Source organism: Sturnus vulgaris, chromosome Z (assembly GCF_052056855.1).
Source record: "Sturnus vulgaris isolate bStuVul1 chromosome Z, bStuVul1.hap1, whole genome shotgun sequence".
NCBI lineage: Eukaryota > Metazoa > Chordata > Aves > Passeriformes > Sturnidae > Sturnus > Sturnus vulgaris.
Genome location: NC_142283.1, coordinates 59,862,378 through 59,882,499, shown reverse-complemented (window position 1 = coordinate 59,882,499; position 20,122 = coordinate 59,862,378). Strand labels below are relative to the sequence as shown.

The 20,122-nt window shown below is 41.5% G+C and overlaps 2 protein-coding genes across 6 annotated transcripts in view; one reads left to right on the top strand and one right to left on the bottom strand.

Moving 5' to 3' along the window:
• The window catches only part of SERINC5 (serine incorporator 5), a 40,545-nt gene extending 25,811 nt beyond the window's left edge, over positions 1 to 14,734 (top strand). The window contains exons 8-12 of the mRNA XM_014881415.2: positions 2,194 to 2,320; positions 3,785 to 3,851; positions 7,001 to 7,040; positions 7,716 to 7,863; positions 8,124 to 14,734. Coding sequence (XP_014736901.1) covers positions 2,194 to 2,320; positions 3,785 to 3,851; positions 7,001 to 7,040; positions 7,716 to 7,863; positions 8,124 to 8,271 — 530 coding nt within the window. The 3' untranslated portion in view covers positions 8,272 to 14,734. The remainder of the gene's footprint in view (positions 1 to 2,193; positions 2,321 to 3,784; positions 3,852 to 7,000; positions 7,041 to 7,715; positions 7,864 to 8,123) is intronic.
• A 3,446-nt stretch (positions 14,735 to 18,180) lies between these two features.
• Positions 18,181 to 20,122, bottom strand: part of THBS4 (thrombospondin 4) — a 47,703-nt gene continuing 45,761 nt past the window's right edge. For all 5 annotated transcript variants that reach the window (XM_088156474.1, XM_088156476.1, XM_088156477.1 and 2 more), the window contains one exon: positions 18,181 to 18,409. In XM_088156474.1, coding sequence (XP_088012600.1) covers positions 18,348 to 18,409 — 62 coding nt within the window. In that variant the 3' untranslated portion in view covers positions 18,181 to 18,347. The remainder of the gene's footprint in view (positions 18,410 to 20,122) is intronic.

The window sequence follows — 20,122 nt, the reverse complement described above, 5'->3', positions numbered from 1 at the left end:
GATGATGCTGTTCTTCAGCAGAGTTCTTGAACTCCACTTGCCTTTCAGCTACCAGTATTCCAATTCAGGAGTATGGAACTCACTAGAGTTTTAAGTTCTTTACACTACAAAACCAGAGCAAGACTTCAGAGCACAATTCAAACTTTCCTTTACCTAAATAAATGTCAGATTCCTATGTTTGCATTGGAAGCATTCTTTTCACTAGCAAAGGGGAAAGATAGTTTGAATGAGTACCAAAACACCCTTTCTTCATTATTTCCCAACTTTTAGTGTTCAACAGCTGAAACAATAACTAGAGGGAAATAAGTTCAATGACAGGAAGGAAAAGTTTATACGGACAACACCTCTCAAGAAGAAAGGGGAGAGATGAGGGAAAAAAATACGTCATAGTTATGTAGGTACAGATATACATACAAGAGTTTTCTAAAGTTAGGAAGCAAACCAGACAGTATTTAGGTATAAAATTTACTTATGGAACTTTAGCAGTGTTTTGAATTAACACAAAATTGAATTTAGAAGTCCCGAGTTCATCTGAGTTACTCAAAAGTCTTGCCACAGTGTGAAAAGAAAAAGGGAAGAAAATGATAGGTGGAATTAAATCATTTGCCTTATGTTGCTTCATGCTTGTCACAAAGTCTTCAGCAGTTAAGTGAATGTTCTAATTCTTCTTGTATATATTGCAAGTGTAGTTATTGCATTTGTTAGAATATGCGTCAAGTACACTCTTAGACCTCCTTGTCTTCCCATGCCTGAGAATTTTCATGGTTGTCATCTGCTCTCAGAGATGCTCCTTCCTTGCATGTCTGTTTGATAAGGATTCCACGTTTGCTTGTCAGCTTTCACAGTGCCATATGCTAGAGAATGTATGAGGTGCTGGCACTTACTATGATGTCCCAGGCCCTGTAACTCAGGTTTGCCATGAACTTACCTAACATTGACTCATTTGTCAAACAGGGATTTCCAAATGGCACATCTTGCATACAAGGCCTGAAAAAAATGCAAGTTACAAGTATTTGCAACACCCTAAAAGAGTTGCATATGTCTTTAGAAAGAATGGGCGAACAGAAAGTGATGTTCCTTGAATCTGTGCTAATTACAGCCTACCTTAGCTTTTTGGTGCCAGAGTTGGCTAAAACACATGCCAGACTGTGGACCCGCCTGGCTGCAAATATGTCGTTAATGGACACAGGTGGGGGGAATATGCACATCTCTGGCCGAGGCGTTCTGTAGAGGCTGGTCATCATTTTGTTTGCTCCCCCCTTGGCGCTGTCCCTGCTGTGTGCTGATAAAGCTGTTTTTGCAGGGCCGTACAAAGTCCTCTGCCACCAGGTCAGGGTTCATGACTTTGAGTTCATTTTTAACCTGGATGTAGTCTTTGCTGCGTTTTTCCCTCTGCTACTACAAATAGTTGTGCTGCCTCAATAGGGATGCATTGTGGTTGCTGGAGGGAAAAAGGAAATGCCTTGAGCAGCATTGACTCAAAAAGCTCTTGGTTTGATATTAAGTTGCAGCTGTCACGTCTTACTTTGGGGTGATGCTGCAGGCTGCTCTATGCCTTGCTTTGACTCCAGGGAGATAATAAAAAGCCAGATGCAACTTGCAACATCAAGGACTGGATTGATTTCATTTTAGGAACCTAGAAGTAGGATTTCTTACATTGCAAGACAAAAATTTGCCTGTAACTGGTGCATCTTTTTTTTACTTGGTCTTCTGAGAGTCACTCTGAGAACAGGGCAACTACTGACCACTTTTTTTTACTGTATGGATTTCATAGTTGTCCTCAAGGCACCTTTGCTGTCAAAGAAATTTCTGGTCTGAGGTTTGTACTATCTTGGTCTTATATGATTTTGGGTGAAGTGCTTGGGTGAAGTGCTGACAGACTTCCAACTTCCTATTTCTTAGTTCACAAAACAGTCTTGGTTTTTTTCCTTGTTTGTCTGTTGTGGTCAAACAGGAAATTTTAGTACCCTACTAAGTTGCATTTTTGTTTTGTCTGAAACACCGAATGGATCAGGTCAGATTTGCCCTTTTTTGTCTCTCTGATCTTTCTAAAAGATAGAAAGAAACAACTGAAATTTACCTACCTACTGCCAGATATAAAATTCAGTGAAAGCCTTCAGTCTGAAGATTACTTTAAAATGCAATGAAATGAGCTCTGAAAACTGTTCTTTTTGTTTGTAATGTGTTGTGAAGTCCTGGATGAAAACAACCGGAATATCACAATCTGTGTACCTGAATTCAGCCAAGGCCTGCACAGAGATGAAAACCTTGTTACTGGCTTGGGTACCACGATTCTGTTTGGCTGCATTTTATATTCTTGGTAAGTCTGGGAGTTTGCCATTACCTTTCTGTAAATGTAATGTTGTGGTCCAAAGAGTGAAAGCTTATGGCAGGCCTCATGAAAAGTCACAGAGAGTTGTGGAATAAAGCTAAGCTGGAAGGTTCATATTGTCCTCGAATTTTAGACTTTCTAGCTAAAAAGACAACTTTTGAACCAAATATATCTCATTAAAATCAAATAAAGCAATTTAGATCTAGACACAGAGGGAAAAAATTTCTACCTGTCAATGACTGACCTTGAAGGTCTTTAGAACAAGCAAACTGTTTGGGAGGGTTTAGGGCTTCCTCTGAACAAATGATGAGCACAGTATTGCCATCAGGATTTGCCAGTGATCTGCTCTAAGAAAAACCCTTCTTGTCCCCGTGATGCTTGCCTTTGATGCTCGTCTTGTATAATTGCAGCTCACTTCAATAAATTATGCTCTGGGACAGGGAGTTACTAGTGATTGAAAGGTAATGTGTCATTTATTTTGGCTGTGCAGCTTGCCAGGAGACAGCACTGCCTGTCTGCTGCAGGTTTTTGAGCAGGTTCTGCTTCTGAATCGGTCCACTTCAAAAATCACATACAGAAACCCCTTAATATTTTTGTGAAGGGAAAACAAGAAACTTCTGTTTATCAAATATGTGTACGTGTTCAGTTTCGTTCTGATATAAAATACATAAATATGGATATCATGGATCTAGTTCACATTAGAAGGGCACTTCCAGTGCCTCAGGAAGGTGTTTCAGGTGTCACACAGACAATATTCATGTAGCCTGCCACTGAACTGTACCATGTAGCTGGGGAGGTAAGAATACCTTCAAGGGGAGTGTTTTGAAGCATTGCTTGCAAGGCTCAGTGTGTACACCAAAGCCTTCCTGTGGGTAATGGGAAGTTGGCATTTCACATCTTAAAGGGCAGGACTGGACAAGAAGAAAGGGTTCTCCCCTGGATAAGTACAGTCATGCAAGGAAGTAATTTCTAGGAACTGGTACACTGACAACAGTTGCTGGTAATTTACTTTTGAAAACTGGCTGCTGCCAGAGACCTGTGAGTTTGCTGGCAAAGCCTTTACACAAGTGCTGAGCCAAAGTGATGGCTAGGAACTGTGAATTGAGTATAAAATTACTGGTTGTGCACAGCAGGGGAGATCTCTTCCTGCTTGCAAATTGGAGCACTTAGATTTTGCTGCTGTCAGATGGTGGTGAATTCATCACCTTTCTGGAGTGACCTATTTTTAAGCTCATGATTCAGTCTGAGCTGGCCAACGGCCATCTGCCAGACTGGTTTATACCTAGTGCAGGACAAACCCTTCACATACTTAGTCCTTGATGATAGTATCCAGGCAAATGATTAGCTGAGACATTGGAGTAGACTATTTATGTTTGCTGTGATGTTGAAAAATTATCCTGTTGGAGCTGTAGTTATGCCCAGGGGTTTGACACTGTCATCTTTTCCTCCTAGTTTGACCTCAACAACACGTGCAAGCTCAGAGGCACTGCGAGGAATATATGCAACAGCTGAAACTGAAGTAAGTTCTTGCCTCTTCACACAGGATTTTTGTGCAGACTTTTTCTCATGCTTTTATTGCTGTTGTTTTTGTGGCCAGTAATCTGAAAACAGAAGCTGTTCTCAGTAGCATGTATGCTATGTGCCTCTGGGTATGGACTCATCAGAACATTTGTCCACACTGGCCCTTCTGTAGGTCTTGCTAGTCTTCTGGAGATGCCTCTAAGTACTGAAACTATTTGCTGCTCTTGAAGTTTATTCAGCATCCTGCAGACTTCCTGTAAATCTTATGTTTGACATGAGCTCGTGTCCTCTGATTTAAGGGAAAAGTGTGCTGGAAAGCTACCAGAAGAAAACGTGGAGGCATTCTTAAACATTTTCAGTCCTGGTTGCCTTTGTTCTCAAAGAAACTAAGATCCTAAGTTCTTATCTTTTATTTTTATTTCCATACATAAGTAGTTCCTTTCTTTTTGCCTATAATTTAAGCTCTGATCATATTTCTTGTCCCTGTTTCAGCTGCGTAAGTTTCTTTGTTCCATCTACCTGTTTCATTGGCTTTCTTGTCTTAGAGCACTCAGAAAACTCTGAGAAATGGATGGGTTTTGCTAGGTAACAGTTTCTCCTTGTTTAGGCTTGCTAGTGATGCTCTTCAAATAGGTGTGTGTGTTTGGGAGCTGTCTCTGCATTGGTGTTACTTGCACCTGCAGTTTTAGCTTGTATTTTTTAAGTCTTTAATCAGAGTCTGAGAGTTTAAAACCACAGAGGTATCTGCTGAGGCCCTTGGTGTTTGCAGTAGCTGGGCATGGGAAAGCACAACACGTTCCAGTGTGGGAGTGCTAGGCTGCTGAGGCGCTTCCCTGCGGCAGGATGCTGTAACTGGACAGGGTGCCAGCCCAGTCCCTGCTGCCAGCCGGGCATGGATTACTGAGGCTGGGCATGGAGCACCCAGACGGGGCAAGGAGCGCCGAGGCTGGGCATGGCCTGGCTCGGGCAGGTCCTGATGGGGCCTGTGTTTTCCTGCCGTGTGCTGAGGGACATGACAGGGAGCACTGGGGAGGGAACAGCCACCTTTTGTGCTCTGCACCTCCTCTGCCAGCTGTGCAGAGCCTGTGGAGGCCTCACCAGAGGTGCGGGTCTGTGCCCTGTGGAGGAGCAGCGGGAAGGCTGGGACCTATGGCCCGGCATGGACTTGGGATATGGCCCCTCATCGGGAAGGTCCATCTCCACAGCCAGAGTACTTGCCCACTGGATTAGTTCTGGACTGTTGGGTTTGAAAGAGTGTACAAGAGCCACTAAATGTAAAGATAAAGAAAGGACTGGTGAAAAGTGACTAATTGCGCTCTGATTGCGGTCTGTGTGGCAAAAGGCCTTTGTCTCCCAGCCCAGAGAGGGTCTGCCCACTGTGCTGGAGGCAGCTGAGTGTTAGGGGTCAGGCGGGTGTGCCAGCTGTGCTAATTTCATTACTCTGTGTGTGTCAGAACTTAAATACAGCTGGTCAAAATGTTGAAGGGAGCCCATTGCTTGCTTCAGAATGTGAGTGCAGCCTCAGCATAACTCAGGCTGGCACTGCAGGTGAGGCTTGGCACAACAAGAGTAGAAAGAGGTAGAGAATAAGGGTTTTATTGAAAGTGTCAAAACAGTCTTTTGAAAAAGAATGAGTTTTTTGGCTTTTTCCTGAGTTTATGAACCCAATGAGTACAGATAATCAAGGATATACAGGGTATACCTGCCACTTGATGTTTATGCTGGACGTTTACCTTAAAGACTTTCTGTCTGGGAAAATTTGCAAACAGTCCCTGTAAGAGGAGATAAGCTAAAACATAAAATTTAGAAGTGCAAAGCATAAATATTTATCCATGTGTATGTGTGTCCCAACCAAACTGGGGCACCCCAAGTGTGATTTTACACAAGGGTCTTCTACTCTTCAGGCATTCAGATGCAGCATGATTTGACTAATCACTGGCACCCACACCATCATTACTCATAATAAAACTGTATTTCTGCAGCAGTCTTGCTGCTCATCTGTAGACATCCTTTAAGTCAGTCTTGAGACAGCTACTTATCTGTGATGCTAGTATGGTTTCAAAGGTGTTTTAAAGGTTCTATGATGCTGGCCTTACCTTAGCTGTCCAGGTCCATGTTTTATCCTTTATGGACAGCTCTAAGTTTCCAAGAAGCAACGTCCTTATTTCCAGGACTGGGCTGTCCTTTAGTTTGTTTTACTTAAGTGTGAACAATACCAAAGTCTCCAGTAAAATTCCAGTGCCTTATTACATTGCACAGTATACTGTGAACTAATACAAGTAAACAAAGTTAGTACACTTTCATACTATAAAGACTGATTGATGTAATAGTGAAGGAAGTTTTCCTAACAGGGTTCATTATCTTAATCAGACCACAAGCAAAAGAAATCCCAGAGAAGGATATTACCAGTACAGGTAATATTTGTGATGTAGTACAGAAAGTACTGACTTTTACTATAATCTGGTGCAGGAAATAGATTTATATTCGTTTATTGAATGGTCAACTTCTTCATTTATATTACCATTTAACATAGAAAGTGTCAATTACAGCTTTTCCTTCTCGACCAGGTTAAAAAAAAAAAGGAAATCTTCATTTAAATAAAATAGTAAAACCAGGTTCCTGCTTTTACTCATTCTTCTTGTGCTCATTCTGGCTCCATTTCAGCAAAATCTTGCAAAGAGAAGTACATTTCTGACTTACACTGGTACAGCTGTGGTTTCCAACCCATGCATCAGAGCTTAAAAATTCCTTATACTTTCATCTTATACAGGAATGTCCTGAAAAGCAGTTGTATGCACATCTAAATAAAAAATATGTATGTGCTTTATTGTTGCTCTTCCACCATATTGTCATAATTATTTGCATTTGTGTTGGACCTAGAGTTATGCAAAATCAGTAGAGTAATTTTCAAAGACTGGCTCATTTCTTCAGATTTACTGAGCAAGTTTTTCCAAGTTTTTTTAGTTTCTAAGTTTTGGAAACTGCTGTTCTGAGCTACTGGGCAATTCTTAATTTGGGTTTTGTGCTGGTTGGAAATACAAACCAGACTTTTCTAAATTAGTGTCTGTAGTTTAGACCTTCCTTCCCCAGCTGTTCTGCTTTGCTGTAGCACAGGTTCTTACCCCCTTCCTGTTTTCTGTTCCATAGGTTGCTCGTTGCTGCTTTTGCTGTGTACCTGATGGAGACGGTAATTATGTTTTCACTGCACCATTTACCTTATTTGGGACTTTTGGACCAAAGCTGAGAGAGTTAGGACACAGCTATGGAGGGAGAGTTGCTTGTACCCTCATTCAATAGATTACTGAATGCAAACTGAAGCAGATGAAATGCTCCAGGTTAGGCTACAGAGGGAAGCAAGAGATGTCACAACACCGTTTCAAAAGTACTAGGCTAGTTAATAATTCTTTAAAGTACATTTCATCCTACAACATACAACAAGTAATCTCTGGTCTTTGCATGCCTGTGGGCGTAACTGGCTGCTGGGCTTCTGGCTCAGCAGCTCTGCAGGTACTGCAGTTCGGGAGTGAGATAAAAAGGGAGTGTCCTGTTTGCAGACGTGTGGAATCAAGATTATCAGCTTAGACTTGCCAGAAAATTATTGCACAGGTAGAGCAATTTAAATGCTCTCAACTCTCAAAATCTACTCAGTAAAACAGGAAGCTGTTACAAGGCAAAATTGCAATTTTTGGCTCAGGGTTTAGGCCCATGCCCTGAGGAAGAAGAAATGTTCAAGTGTTACTCTGTTTCAATCACGCTTTCCCAAATCACACCGTAAGTGTTTTGCTGTGTTCTCTGTGAAGCCAGCTGCTGTTTTCAGTTCTCATTGCATTTGCAAAGCTTTGTTGTTTCCCGTCTCTTACAGCTGATGCTGAAGAGCATGTTGAAAAAAGGGGAGGCCAGACTGTGGTTTATGATGAGAAGAAGGGCACAGTGTACAGTTATGCCTATTTCCACTTCGTTTTCTTCCTGGCTTCTCTCTATGTGATGATGACAGTAACCCATTGGTTCCAGTAAGTGTATTTCTTTCATGTATTTAATGCCAAGAAATTAATGTCTCTCTGTGTTGAGAGGGAAGATGTGAACAGGAAGTTCTGCTATGTGGGTATTTCCTATCCTTATGGTAGAAGTTTGAAGAGACATTGCAAATCTTTCTTGGGCATTCTTGAGATCTTTCTCTGTAAAGGGCTGCTCTCCCTTGCTTCCTCTATGGGTTAACCTAGTTAAGATTTTTATGTCTTTTTTTTTTTTTTTTTTTTTTTTCCCTTAACAGTTACGAAAGTGCTCAGATTGAAAAATTCTTCACTGGAACCTGGTCTATCTTCTGGATTAAGATGGTCTCCTGTTGGGTTTGTGTCTGTCTATACTTATGGACTCTTATTGCTCCACTCTGTTGCCCAACCAGAGAGTTCTCAGTGTGAACAGTTAAATCGTAATTTTAAGTTTCTCTCTTTTATTTTTTTTTTTGGAATGAGGAAACACCTGTTACCCACTTATCATAATGTACCAATTACTATCTTTTAGTCAGACTAAACAAATGATTGAAGACTTTTTTTACCATTTTTTATTATCATGAACAAACATTGCCTAGGGGAACAAATCTGTTTCAAAACTTTACAACACTTATGTGTGGTGTGTAGAAAACACAGTTCTTACATAATGCATAAACTGGAATAAGTGAAATACTCTTCAAATAACTGACAATCCTTCTCTGGCTTCATCGACAAGAAAAGAAAAACTCATGGTGCAGATGGTATCTTCTTACTTCCCATGAATGTTTCCAGCAAATATGCATTCATTCCTTTTTATACTCTTTCATTAACTGTTTCTTTTACAGTTTGCAGTGATGATTTGGACTGCTGTTTTGTACAGCATATAATTCTTGTAAGTAGTATCCAGATAATTTTTTTCCAAAAACATATCTAAGTACTTCTGTAGAAATAAGAGAATATATAAAATTTGACTGCCAAAGCATCTACTAAAAATTGTTTATCTAAGTATTAAATATATTAAGTTATTTTATACCTAGATTGAGAAAGGAATGTACCAATGATAGTATTTATTCTATTATTACTTTAAAGGCACCTGGATATTTTATGCAATTCAGATTTAGCCCAGTTAAAAACTGAAGGGAAATTCTACACACGAATTCTTAAATTGAATTTTGTCCAATTTTGCTTTGCCAGGTCGCTCAAAAATTGAGTGTACTGCATGGGGATGTAAGATAAGGTACATTCTTTATTCACATTGTTAGCTGTTGAGAAAATAATAGTTATAGGAGCAGTGCCAGTTGCTGTTAAATTTAAAAGAGGGGTGCTCATTTACTTTTGTGCTCTGTTGTTTCAGCTTCTGTCTAAAGGTCTCCGTGGTCTTCAGTTCTGTTTCCGTGACTAGTTTTATAATATTTTATATGCATTGATGGTCAGAAAAGGACTATAGTGTGTCATATATCCTTTTCTGCTTGTGTGTTGGTTGGAAAGTATTTTTTCTAACTGCTATATTTTTATACTCCTCTGTTGATATTAGTTTTGCTGTTGGGATGGGACTTAGCCAACCAGTATATTAATGGAGACAGAGATTCTTTTGTAGAACTCCTATTCTAAGCACTGGAATAAGCAGTCAGAAAAGAAAAACCAGGAGACACAAATATAACAAGCAGCTGCCTTAGTACAAATTACTTGATGATACGAAACACTACCTTGTCACCTTTTTTATATTAATTTAAGCAGATGATTTGGTGGTAAAGCAACAGCCCAAATGCCCTGAATGCTGAAAAAGGTTGAAACCCCACAGTTCATATCTGCATTCTGGTGGGATGAATTTATGACTTGAGCTAGTCTGGTGGTTTCTGTCTTCTCTTGACATGTATATTCACACACACGTACAGTACGAAATATCAACCAATTTAGCAGCTCTCTTTCTTTTTTTTTTTTTTTTTAATATGATTGAGCCTTAAATCTTCATCCACTGCTTTCTGCAAATCAAAGAAAAGCACAACGTGGAGGCCAATGGGTTGGCCAAAAGATTTGCATGCCTTAGTTGTTCTGTTGTAATAATTAATGGCTAATGCCCACCTGATGAGTAATCTTAACTTACTGGGTCTTGATTCTGGTCTTGTTTTCATTACTGTTTTTAGCTGCCTTGTTGTTATGGTATCCCAGGGCTTGTGTCCTGTTTGGTGCTTTCTAGGGGTGTCATCTTCCCCACCCTGTGCACTCTTACCTGAAACAAAATCTTCAGGTCTGCAGTCCTGTCTACTTATGCCACCTATCTCAATGATGAGAGCCTCAAAATATGTGTCCTGAGATCTGAGGGAAGGAGGAGTCTGTCCTACAGTGACTGCCTTGGAGTTCTTCTTGTTTTCACCAAGAGTTAAAAATAGCAGTTGAAGCTGGACTTTGACAGCGAGTTAAAAAAGCAACAAATAGCTCTGGACAGGGAGGCAGGTTTTTCTTTTTCCCTTTGCTTCTGCTGGGAGGTTCTGATCCTGCCAAGAGCTCTGCTAGTATGAGGACCTGTCAGAACATTTCTGCTTGCGTTTAGAGTCTTGCTATGCAGATACTTCTGCAGCTGAAAAAGGCCTTTATTAATGCTTTTTCAATCCAGAAGCATTTATCTGTCCAACCTCTAAGAGAAGGGCTGTGATGACTAACAGTTGTCCCACCTATCTCACAGCTGCAATCTGACAAACAGTTGTGATCCAGTGCTGTAGTTGTGTGCTGCAACTGAAATAGTGCAGGCTCATGCCTTGCCTGATCCTAAGAGGCATGCAAGATTTGCCTTCTAGTCCCATAGTGACATATATGTTGTACTATGAGAAACTAAGTTTGTTTTGTTTGGGGTTTTTTTTGTTTGTTTGTTTTTTTCCCCTGAATTAGCCATGTTTCTTGTAACAGAACAATTCGGGAAAGGAGCTTTACAGAGGAAGGCACACCCTATGTCAAGTTACAAGGCAGGGAAAGATTCCTGTTGTCTGGTTCTGATAGCAGGCATCCCAATCACAAATGTCGATGATCTTAACACCGATCTTGGTCCTTGGATGTTCTTGTTTACAGAAACATGTATTCTATATAGTGTTTTCATCAGGGCTTTCTGCACCTCTTTGTGCTCTTTTTTTTTACCATTTGTGTTTAGGGAAATAGGTTTTGTACAGAAGAGACAAGGCTGTAAAAAGAAAGTCCACAGTGAGGTATGAACCCATTCTTCTTACACAGCACTCACCTCATGAGCTGCTCCTTCATCCTTCCCTGCTATCAACTATCGACCTTAAGCATCTAGGTCTGCAGGTATACATGGAATGGGAATAGGGCAGTGCCTGTTTACACAGTTTTGTCTACTTTGAGCACATGTTTGGGGGAAAACCCCCAAAAATAAATAACTTTGAGGCCTGTGGGTCCATGATGCCTCAGATCCAGCTGTGGACTTCGAGGCCTTTCTAAGGAACCAGTAACTGGTAGCATTTAGGTGTGTAAAGACTCTAGTTCCTCACCAAGACAAGGCATCCTGCTGGCCAGGTAAACATTACAGCCTTAGTGTTTGCTGTAAAATCTGTACTGTGAACTTCCACGTGCAACTACATAATAAAATTCTTGGCTCGGGTCAAGGAAACAAATTCCCAGCCCATGGATTACAAACAGTTCATGCAATTGGGCTTTTAAAAAAAACTTTTAAAGAAGTGCCTTGATACCTACTGCTGTGATAACTATTAATTCAGTTGGCACTAGAACTGGAAAACCTGGACTGAGCCTGTGACTGGGTAATGCTGCCTTGTATCTTACACCAGTGTGTACAAGGCACAATCAGACCCGAAGTGCATGTGGAAGACCAAACAATCTGCGCTTGACAAACCTCTGGGGATAAAACTGCTTCAGGTATTACTGTGCAGTGGCAAATTAAGTGGGAAAACTCACAAGTAGCCTGATGCTTTTGTAAATAAATGATTAGTTTTACATTTAAGCTGTAAACAGTTAACTTTCTCTCCCTGTACCTGAAAGTCCCAGTGACTGTCTGCTGAGGCAGTTCACTGCACGGTGTCTATCCTGCCTTGTACCATGATTATTCATTGAATTTGTTCCCAGATATAAACAGTGCAGCACTTCTGGCTCCTAGTGGTTTTGGGGTGTGTGAAGTGAGGAAGCTTACAAAGACAGCAAGACCAGAGAACATGTCGTGTACTAAATTTCCTCTATTTAAATTTGGACTAATGCTGCCTTTAATAGACTTTGGAGGAACAGACAGTGTTCACAGAAGTCCTGCTGGGAAGATGAAACAATTCTATTGTTTTTCTTCTACTTTTTCAAATTTGCTATCAGAAAGATTATTTGGGGCTTCGCTGCTGCACTATCATCTGAGACTGGAACAATTTTACTTTTCCTTGTGAAGGCAACCAGGAGCTGCAATCATGACTGTTTCATGTTTGGGGTAAAATAAGTGGGACAGACTCAGAGACCAAGTGTCTGCATCCAAGTAACTGGACTAACAAATGAGACAATGAAACTTTACTGGGGATGTGCGGAAAGCAGATGGGTATGCTTGTTTGCTGTTTGCCACAGTTCCTCAGAGTGTGCAGGCAGCCCTTGCAGCTGGATGCCAAGTAAGGAGCTCCACTGCAATCACACATTGAAGGTATTGCATGTTTGTCCTACTCTCAGCTTTCTCCTTCAAGCATTTCCATGAGGTTCAAACAGCTTGTACGTGCCCAGCTAATGTGGTAAATCCTGGCTGGGTTGGGCTGCTTTCCTCTGAAATGCAGAATTGTGTTGCTAATGTAGGCATAGTCCAGAGAGAAGGTTTGTCCCCTCGCAGAATCATAAACACTGCATGTCTATTTATTTATTTATTAAGTGTTTTAGCACCTTTTTACAAGTCTTTAAGCGGTTTGAGATTATAAATTATGCATGTGTAATTGCTTTGTCAGCTACTGCTGCAGCCATTTCTCGGCTAGAACATTGCTATTAATGAAGTAACTATTGCACTTGTCAAAAAGCTGTTTTTTAACAGTTCTTTGGCTTTGAATGATGACATCAGGAAAATTTGGGTACTTAAGATAGCGCTGCTTGAAATTTGGCTAGAAGCCAACATTATGTGGGCATCTGAACAAATCAGCAATAAAGTAATCCATTGCCTGTTTTTAAACTGCGCTGTAAAGATTTTATAAACTGTTAGGTTTTTCTCCTAAGCTGATGAAACAAAATACCACAAGACCCCCAACCTTTGTGGCTAGATGAGTTGAGGTTATCCAGAGCTAAAATTTTGCTTTCATTTTCTTTCTGGGCTTTAGAAGCAACGTCTTTTGCTTGGAGGCTGTATCTCCTCATTTTACTTGCCTTTTTCTCCTTGGATTTTTTCTTTAAAGGCAGTGTAAACCTCCTTCATTCCCAGACAACCTGCTGCCTGTCAAATGGGATGTATTTGGTGCTAAAAACTAGCAAAGACTTGTTTGCCAAGTCTTACTGATCCTTTCCTTTTCACAGCAGGACAACCTGCAGCATTGAAGCAGAGTCAAGGAGCATAGTTTATTACCTGGATCAGTTTTCCTCTGTGAAAACTGCTTCTTTGTTTTCTGAAGTGGCCTATGAGTTGTTGTGGGAGGGAAACGCATAATGAACACCATGACATTTTACTTGTGTTTTCAGTTTTGTAAATAGTAGTTAGAATTCAATGTCTCACATGACTGTACAAGTAAATGCTGGGGGTCAAGTGCTTAGAAAACGTTACTTTTTTTTACTCAGAACAGGATATCTTGGGAACTGGTATGTCTCTGCATTTTCTACATCCTCATGGCAGTGTGTCCAAGTGCCCCAGGATAGGGATGTAGACACACTGTATAGAGTTTGAAGCAGCAGCTTTGAGAGACTGGCATAATGACTGCTTTCTAATGTCCAAGGAAATTCTGTAGGTTTCAAGAAGGCCTTAAATCCCATTTGTTCAGGAGTTCTTATCAAATCTGGATTTGATTCTTTCCACGCCTGATCAATAATGTTTTAAAAAAGTTAGAGTTTATTTCAGATAAAAGCCACGTTGGCTTCCCCGCTGCCTGTCAGTCTGTGATCGTTCCCAGTGCGTAGTGTACAGACATTTTCGCAGACTTGTTCAGAGCCATATTTATCAGCTTTGAAACCACTCCAGCAGCCTAAAGCTTCCAGGGCTTTTGCTCACCAGAGCTGCAGAGTGCAGCACTGCAGCCATGCTTTTGCCAAAGAAGCCTCAGCGTGAAGCCAAGAAGAAAGTGCAAAGCCAAGAATTTTGGAAAGCTATGGGGAAATAATGGATCATTGGACATACCATAGCTTTAGATTTCCTCTTACCGATACAAGTCCAGGTGCTTAGGTGTCCTTTGGACATCCATGCAGACTTAAAGTGCGGAGAATTAACTTCTATTAAGTCTAATATACGAGCTGAGAAAATATTTACTAGGAGCATATTGGGTTCAGTGTCTGCTTTTTGTTCACCACTGATGCGTGGTGTTCCGTCTCTTACATGCCATGTTCAAAAGCTGGATGCAAAATAGTCAAAATATAAACACATTTTCTTAATGGTGAGGGGATTTTAATTAGTCTTTTTCCAGGTTCTTAATATCTCAAGGGAACTTTTTGGTGTGTATGTGTGGTTTTATTTTATTATGCTGTAGCCCAGTGAAGTGGAAGTTTGCTAGTCTGTTTAACTTTTTTGCAAATGTTGTGGTCTTTAGTAAATGTAACAGTTTGACTTTTAAGGATTGGTAAAGATTCCAGAATTGTAAGATCTTACCTGTAAAATAGTCAACAGCTTTGCCTTTTTAGCATGTTAATGGTTTTTATGGACACTTCCTTTTGTATACTGAGTGAATGTATTGTTATAGATTTAATGTTTAATGGACCAATAAAATTTTTCTTACATTTGAAACGGTTGTGATACAGTAAAGTTGCAAAGTCAATTCATTCTAGAAGAAACTTAAAAAATAATCTAAATATATGAGCTATACAGTTACTGAGCCAGTAAAAGTAAATTAATTGATCTTTTTTTCACTAAATTTCAATGTTGTCTAGCAAAAAATGCTGCTCTGGAGATTATTAGTCCTTCAGTGTCCATGTTGTTTTTGTATTCTCTGGTGTGTGATATTGGATGATGGCAGATTGCACAGATTTGTCTATGGCATCTGTTCTGTACAATCCAGCTCCTGAGATGTGGAAGATACCCTGCCAGTGCAAACAAAACATCTTCAAGGCTGATGTAGCACTGAAGCACTGTGCAGCTGTTTGAGACACAGATTTCTGTTTTTTTTCTTTTTTCCCCCCCTCACTTGCCCAGATGGTGGGGTGGGCAGCTGTTTAATTTGACATGCTGAGATCCACACCAGGGAAAGCGCTTTATCTTCGCAGGTGGTGGTTCCCCCCCTCTCACCGTCCACGTCCTGTTTCAGCATGTGCCAGGTGCAGGCTGCCTCCTGGTACTGGTGCACCCATGCTGGAGAGCTGACCAGACCTGCACTAGGACACAGTTCCCTGTGGTTTTGAGAAACTGCTGACCAAGCTGCTATTCTCTGTGCAGCTCTTGGTGCATGAGAGAGCTCTGGTGCATGGAGTTTGGAGGGTGTGTTTTTGGACGTAGGAGCAAGGCAGAGACCGGTTTCTGAGTGGTGCCCTGGGACTGAAACAGCAAAGTGTCTGTGCTCCACCTCCCACCAGTCTGCCCACACTGCCCTCACCCAACACTGCAGCATCCTGGCAGGATGTTTCCTCCTCGCGATTCCAACCAGATGGTCTTCAGGGAGCAGAAGCACCTAAAGTATGTTTGGCATAGTGTTAGTAGCACACAGGAAAGAGTTAACCTTTCTTGAGAGGGTGGATCCTAGTAGAGAAGCTGCAGGACTCTCAACTCCAAAGTAGTTACAGCTGCTGCTCCAGCTGAGTGCAGCCCTGATGTGCAGGCGGTGGGGTCAAGAGCGAGTTACATGTTCAGATTTAAAGATGTGGGATTGCAGCGTCTTCGCTTGCCAGAGGCCACACATGGAGCTATGTCTGTGTTGCACAATAATCCAGAAAGGGGTTGTGGTGCTAAACAAGCTTGTTTAAACACTTTGTGCAGTCCCCATTTAAATCTCTGATGAGAATGTGAGAGGCAGAAGGTTTCCCAAGCCCAGACTGTGATCTTGGGACAAATGTTTACTACAGCTGGCTTCACTCTTGAGCTTTTAGGCTGCTCAGCAGTTGGTGTATCAATGTAACAGACACAGTAAGCTCCAGCCCATCATAAGGTCCCAACAGCACCTTCTGAAATGAAAATTCTGGCTGTCTGACTTGTAACTTTTATCTGTGGATGTCAGCACTGCGTTTTCTGTCAGCGCGGTTCGAGGCTCACAGCTTCGCACAGTTACCTTTGGCAACAGCATGAGAGCCAGAGCCTGTATCTCACCTTCCAGCTTCCAGTGGCCATGGACTGGAGAAAGCCTAGAAACAGGCAAGCTCCATGGTGGTAAGCCAGCTGATAAGGCAAAGGGCCAGGCTGCTCCCTCCCAGCAACTGTAGCAGAAGGAGACTCTGGCTGCAGACAGAGGGGCTGAGCAGAGCTTTGGAGCCTGGCAAGGCTTTGAAGGCCAAGTGCAATCGTGTTCTGATGGAGCTGGTGTGTGCTGCCCATGCTTCAGACAGGTCAGGGTGGGCCAGGCCTGTTGTGTCCACTGCGAGGAGACCACTTGTGCAAAATGTGAGCACTGCAGGCCCACGTGTTCTGCAGCGATGGTGTGGGTGAGTGTACTGACTGCCTTCTGCTCAGGCTGTGCCCAGATCATACAGAGAAGGTTTCTGCCTGGAGAAGGAGCTTCTTCTGGTGAAATGCAAATGTATCATGGGAAGATGTAAATTTGTTTTACAGTGTGTGTGCTCCTTCATAAATGAACAATACTGCAGTTATAGCCCATGCTCAGCTGATAAAAGACATTTTTTGTCATCTATTAAGCATAATTTGACAATGCCCTCTGTGTTGCTCCAAAGTAAATAGCCTTTTAGTCCTCAGACATCTGGTGAGTGGTTTGGTTTAGTGATGCCAAGGAAAAAGGAGGACTGAAACTGGAGGACCTTTCATCATGAAGCACTGAACCAAAGGAATTGTGCATCGTGCCTTTTGTAGTGGGACTCTGGGATCCTCGTGGGACAGCTCTTAGGGCCACCCTGCTTCCGGAAACTTTGGCAATGATGGAGGAGCCTGTGTGAAAATTCTGCCAATAGTTAAAGCTTCTGATAGCTTGTAAGCCTCTGATATATTGTAAAATATTTTTAAGGCTATTTTTATTTTACTGAGAACAAGAAATTTTTTTTGTTGTTTGGTGCTCTCACCTGATAATTTAACTCAGCATTCTCCCTCTGTTCTTGTGCTGGGAAGGTGCTCGGACTGTTCATTTTCCCAGGGTTACTTCTGATTTTAAAACTCTCACTTGCACTTCCTCACTTTGTGTTTCTTCCTTTTCCCTCCCTCCAGGCTGAAGTAGCATTTCTGACTGTCCTTTTAAAAGTCATTACCCTACAGTTATTTTAAAAGTATATAGTTGTCATTAAAGTAACTGTCCTTTCTATTCACCAGTCCTTGGAGCTTGTCCTCCCTCCCTTCTTAGCTCCATTTGGAAAGAGAATGTAGTAAAAATGCACACTGTATTAACACCTTTCTGCATTTCAGCTTAGATTGTGATACAGTTTCTTTTGGCTTTCTGTTTTCAGTCCTTTCCTAATGATTACTAAGGCTTAATGCAATGTTTTGAGGTTTTAGTTTGGTGACTTCTTTGCATAGTATTGCAGTACCTGCCAAGAGAACTCAGCTCTGGCGACAGATCAAAGCCTGGCTTTGTGTGTGTGAAAATTACGATTGTTTTATCTAGGTGATTCTGCATTTATTATCTCTGTAGTCTTTTTGTTTGTCTGTTTTAGTCACATGCAAGTCATAAGATGTGACTACAATGCTCTGCTGTCAGCTTCTTTGCTTTCCCAGTGTGTGATGTCCATAGTTTTTGGTTGTGAGGGGTCTAATACATTGCTTAAGAGGAGGTCTGACACAGGTAAGAGTCTTCAAAGGCCTTAAAATGTCCTAAAGGAGATACAATCTATTCCTAGGAGGACTGGAAAGGTACTACTTGCTTCAGCCAAACAGCTCTGAACCACTTCGTTACCAGATGCAACCTGTTGTTTATAACACATTCAAGGTAGAGAAAATTTCACTCTTTACCCCCACCCCGTTTAATACTGAATTCAAGAAGGCAATAGATTCAAATTTTTCTTGAGAGTGTTTTAAGCAACTTGTCACTCCATTCACATGCTGCTCTCTAGATTTTAGGGCAAGTTTGAAAATAAGTGAGGCCCAAATCTACTTTGTCTCCTTTTTATTTTCATTTTTATACAAAAAAAAGTCTGACATAGTCACATCAATGAGAACAAAGCTGCGGTGTGCACTCTGACAACAAAAATCATATAAGGATTTAAAATACATTGTTTTACTGTTTGCAATAGCAATGTTAGTTTGCTTTTACTTTTTAAATATCCCCAACACCAAACTGCTGCGCTTGAAACTCTTGGAAGTCCTCTGGGATGGTGTCTGAAAACAGGAAAATAGGCAAAAGTTTAATCTCTTCTGACAAAATTAAGGAGCACTTAAATTACCCACGCTTTTGGTAACACGATTCTCGTCTGTTTACACATTAAGAATGAACAGGGAATGTTTTCAGTTTTAGCTGTACACCACTGAAAAACACAGAGGCTAACAAGACAGTGCATGCTACAGTGCCAGCCCACAAAGGAGTACTATCAATCTTCAAATTACGTATCTCTGAAAACTTTGTGGCTAGCAGTCTTAAATTTTTATCAATAAACACTGACTAGAAAGGCAAGTGCTTGTCTTGCTTTGAATGCCAGACACATTTGTAGCATCGGCATCTCTATTTCTCATGTATCCAATTCAACTTCCCGGTGATGGTTTCCCAGGCCACAAGAAGAGCAAAAAGCATTAACCCCCAGGACTAATAGCAACTGGCATAAAGACTTGAGACTTGGACAAAGGAGCTGGAGATGGATCAGTGTCATAAGAGAAGCTACAGTTCTGTTTGAAGTGTTATTTACAGTCTGCCTTTGCCGGATTCAAAAACATTTTATCTGGACAGCCACAGAGCAACTATAGAGTCAAAGCTGCAGCCAGCAATGGAGCCACAGCAACAAAGCTCAACTGCATGACCTCAACTTCACTCTGATTATTTTCACTCTCATGTAGGAGAGAAAAAAACCCAGGACACATGTATAAACACACAGTATGTAGAAAAAGGGGGTAAGTCCTTTGCTTTTTGTTGAGCACTTTTAAAAGGCTTGACAGGAATTTTTCTGCATAATGTAGGAACTTCTCTGCTATGAAAATAGAGATACTGTGGGACTTTAGAGTCTTTTTGAGTGGATTTCATTGGCTTCATGTAGCTCCTGCAGCAATGCCACTTGCCTGCTCACTGCCGTGTAAGTGTGACTCAGTGGCAGCTTTGATACACGCTTTCTGGAAACCACAATGCTGTGGAAAATAGTTACCAAGTAATTTTTATTTGTAAGCACTACTGTCGAGAAGTTCCTATTTAACTGTGACCTCCAAGAGCCAGCCTAAGTGTACTAAGCGTCCAAATGCCAGCGTCCATCAGCATAACAGGCCACAGAGTGGCCAGGTCCCCTGCAGTCCTGGATTGGGCTTCTCAGATCCACAGAAAGCAGACAAGGAAACTATTCCAACTTGGCTGGTAGACTGTTTTCCAAAGGCTGGGTATGGATGCTTAGAGGAGGAGGGACAGTTACCTAAACTGCTTCTGGGACAGAAATACCCTGAAATGATCAGCTTCTGTGTGAGTGACAAACGTTTGAGTTACTTTATATAATGGATGATCAGGGCTAAGCTAAAAGGCTCTTGCCCCAAGGGAAGTGAGCCAGCACACTCCCACAGAATCGGGAGCATTCCTACATGGGAGGAAAGGCATCTTATGATCTTATCCCCCTACACACAGGACCAGCCAGCAAGTACACAAGGGACAGTGAAGTCTGAGGTCCCTGGCTCTCCAGGTGTATTTCACCTTGTATTCAAAGCTCAAGGCATCTACATACATGATGGTGTCAGTGTACTTATTATATTTATTGTGTGTGTACAGCTCTCACAGTCAGCTGGTTTTATATAACATTCCTAATTCTCTGATGACAGCTATTCCCCTCAGATGGCACATTCTCTGTAGCAGAGTGACTGCTCTTGGAGGAGCAGCTGTGAGGTGTTAGTTCCTGTCAGGCTGGG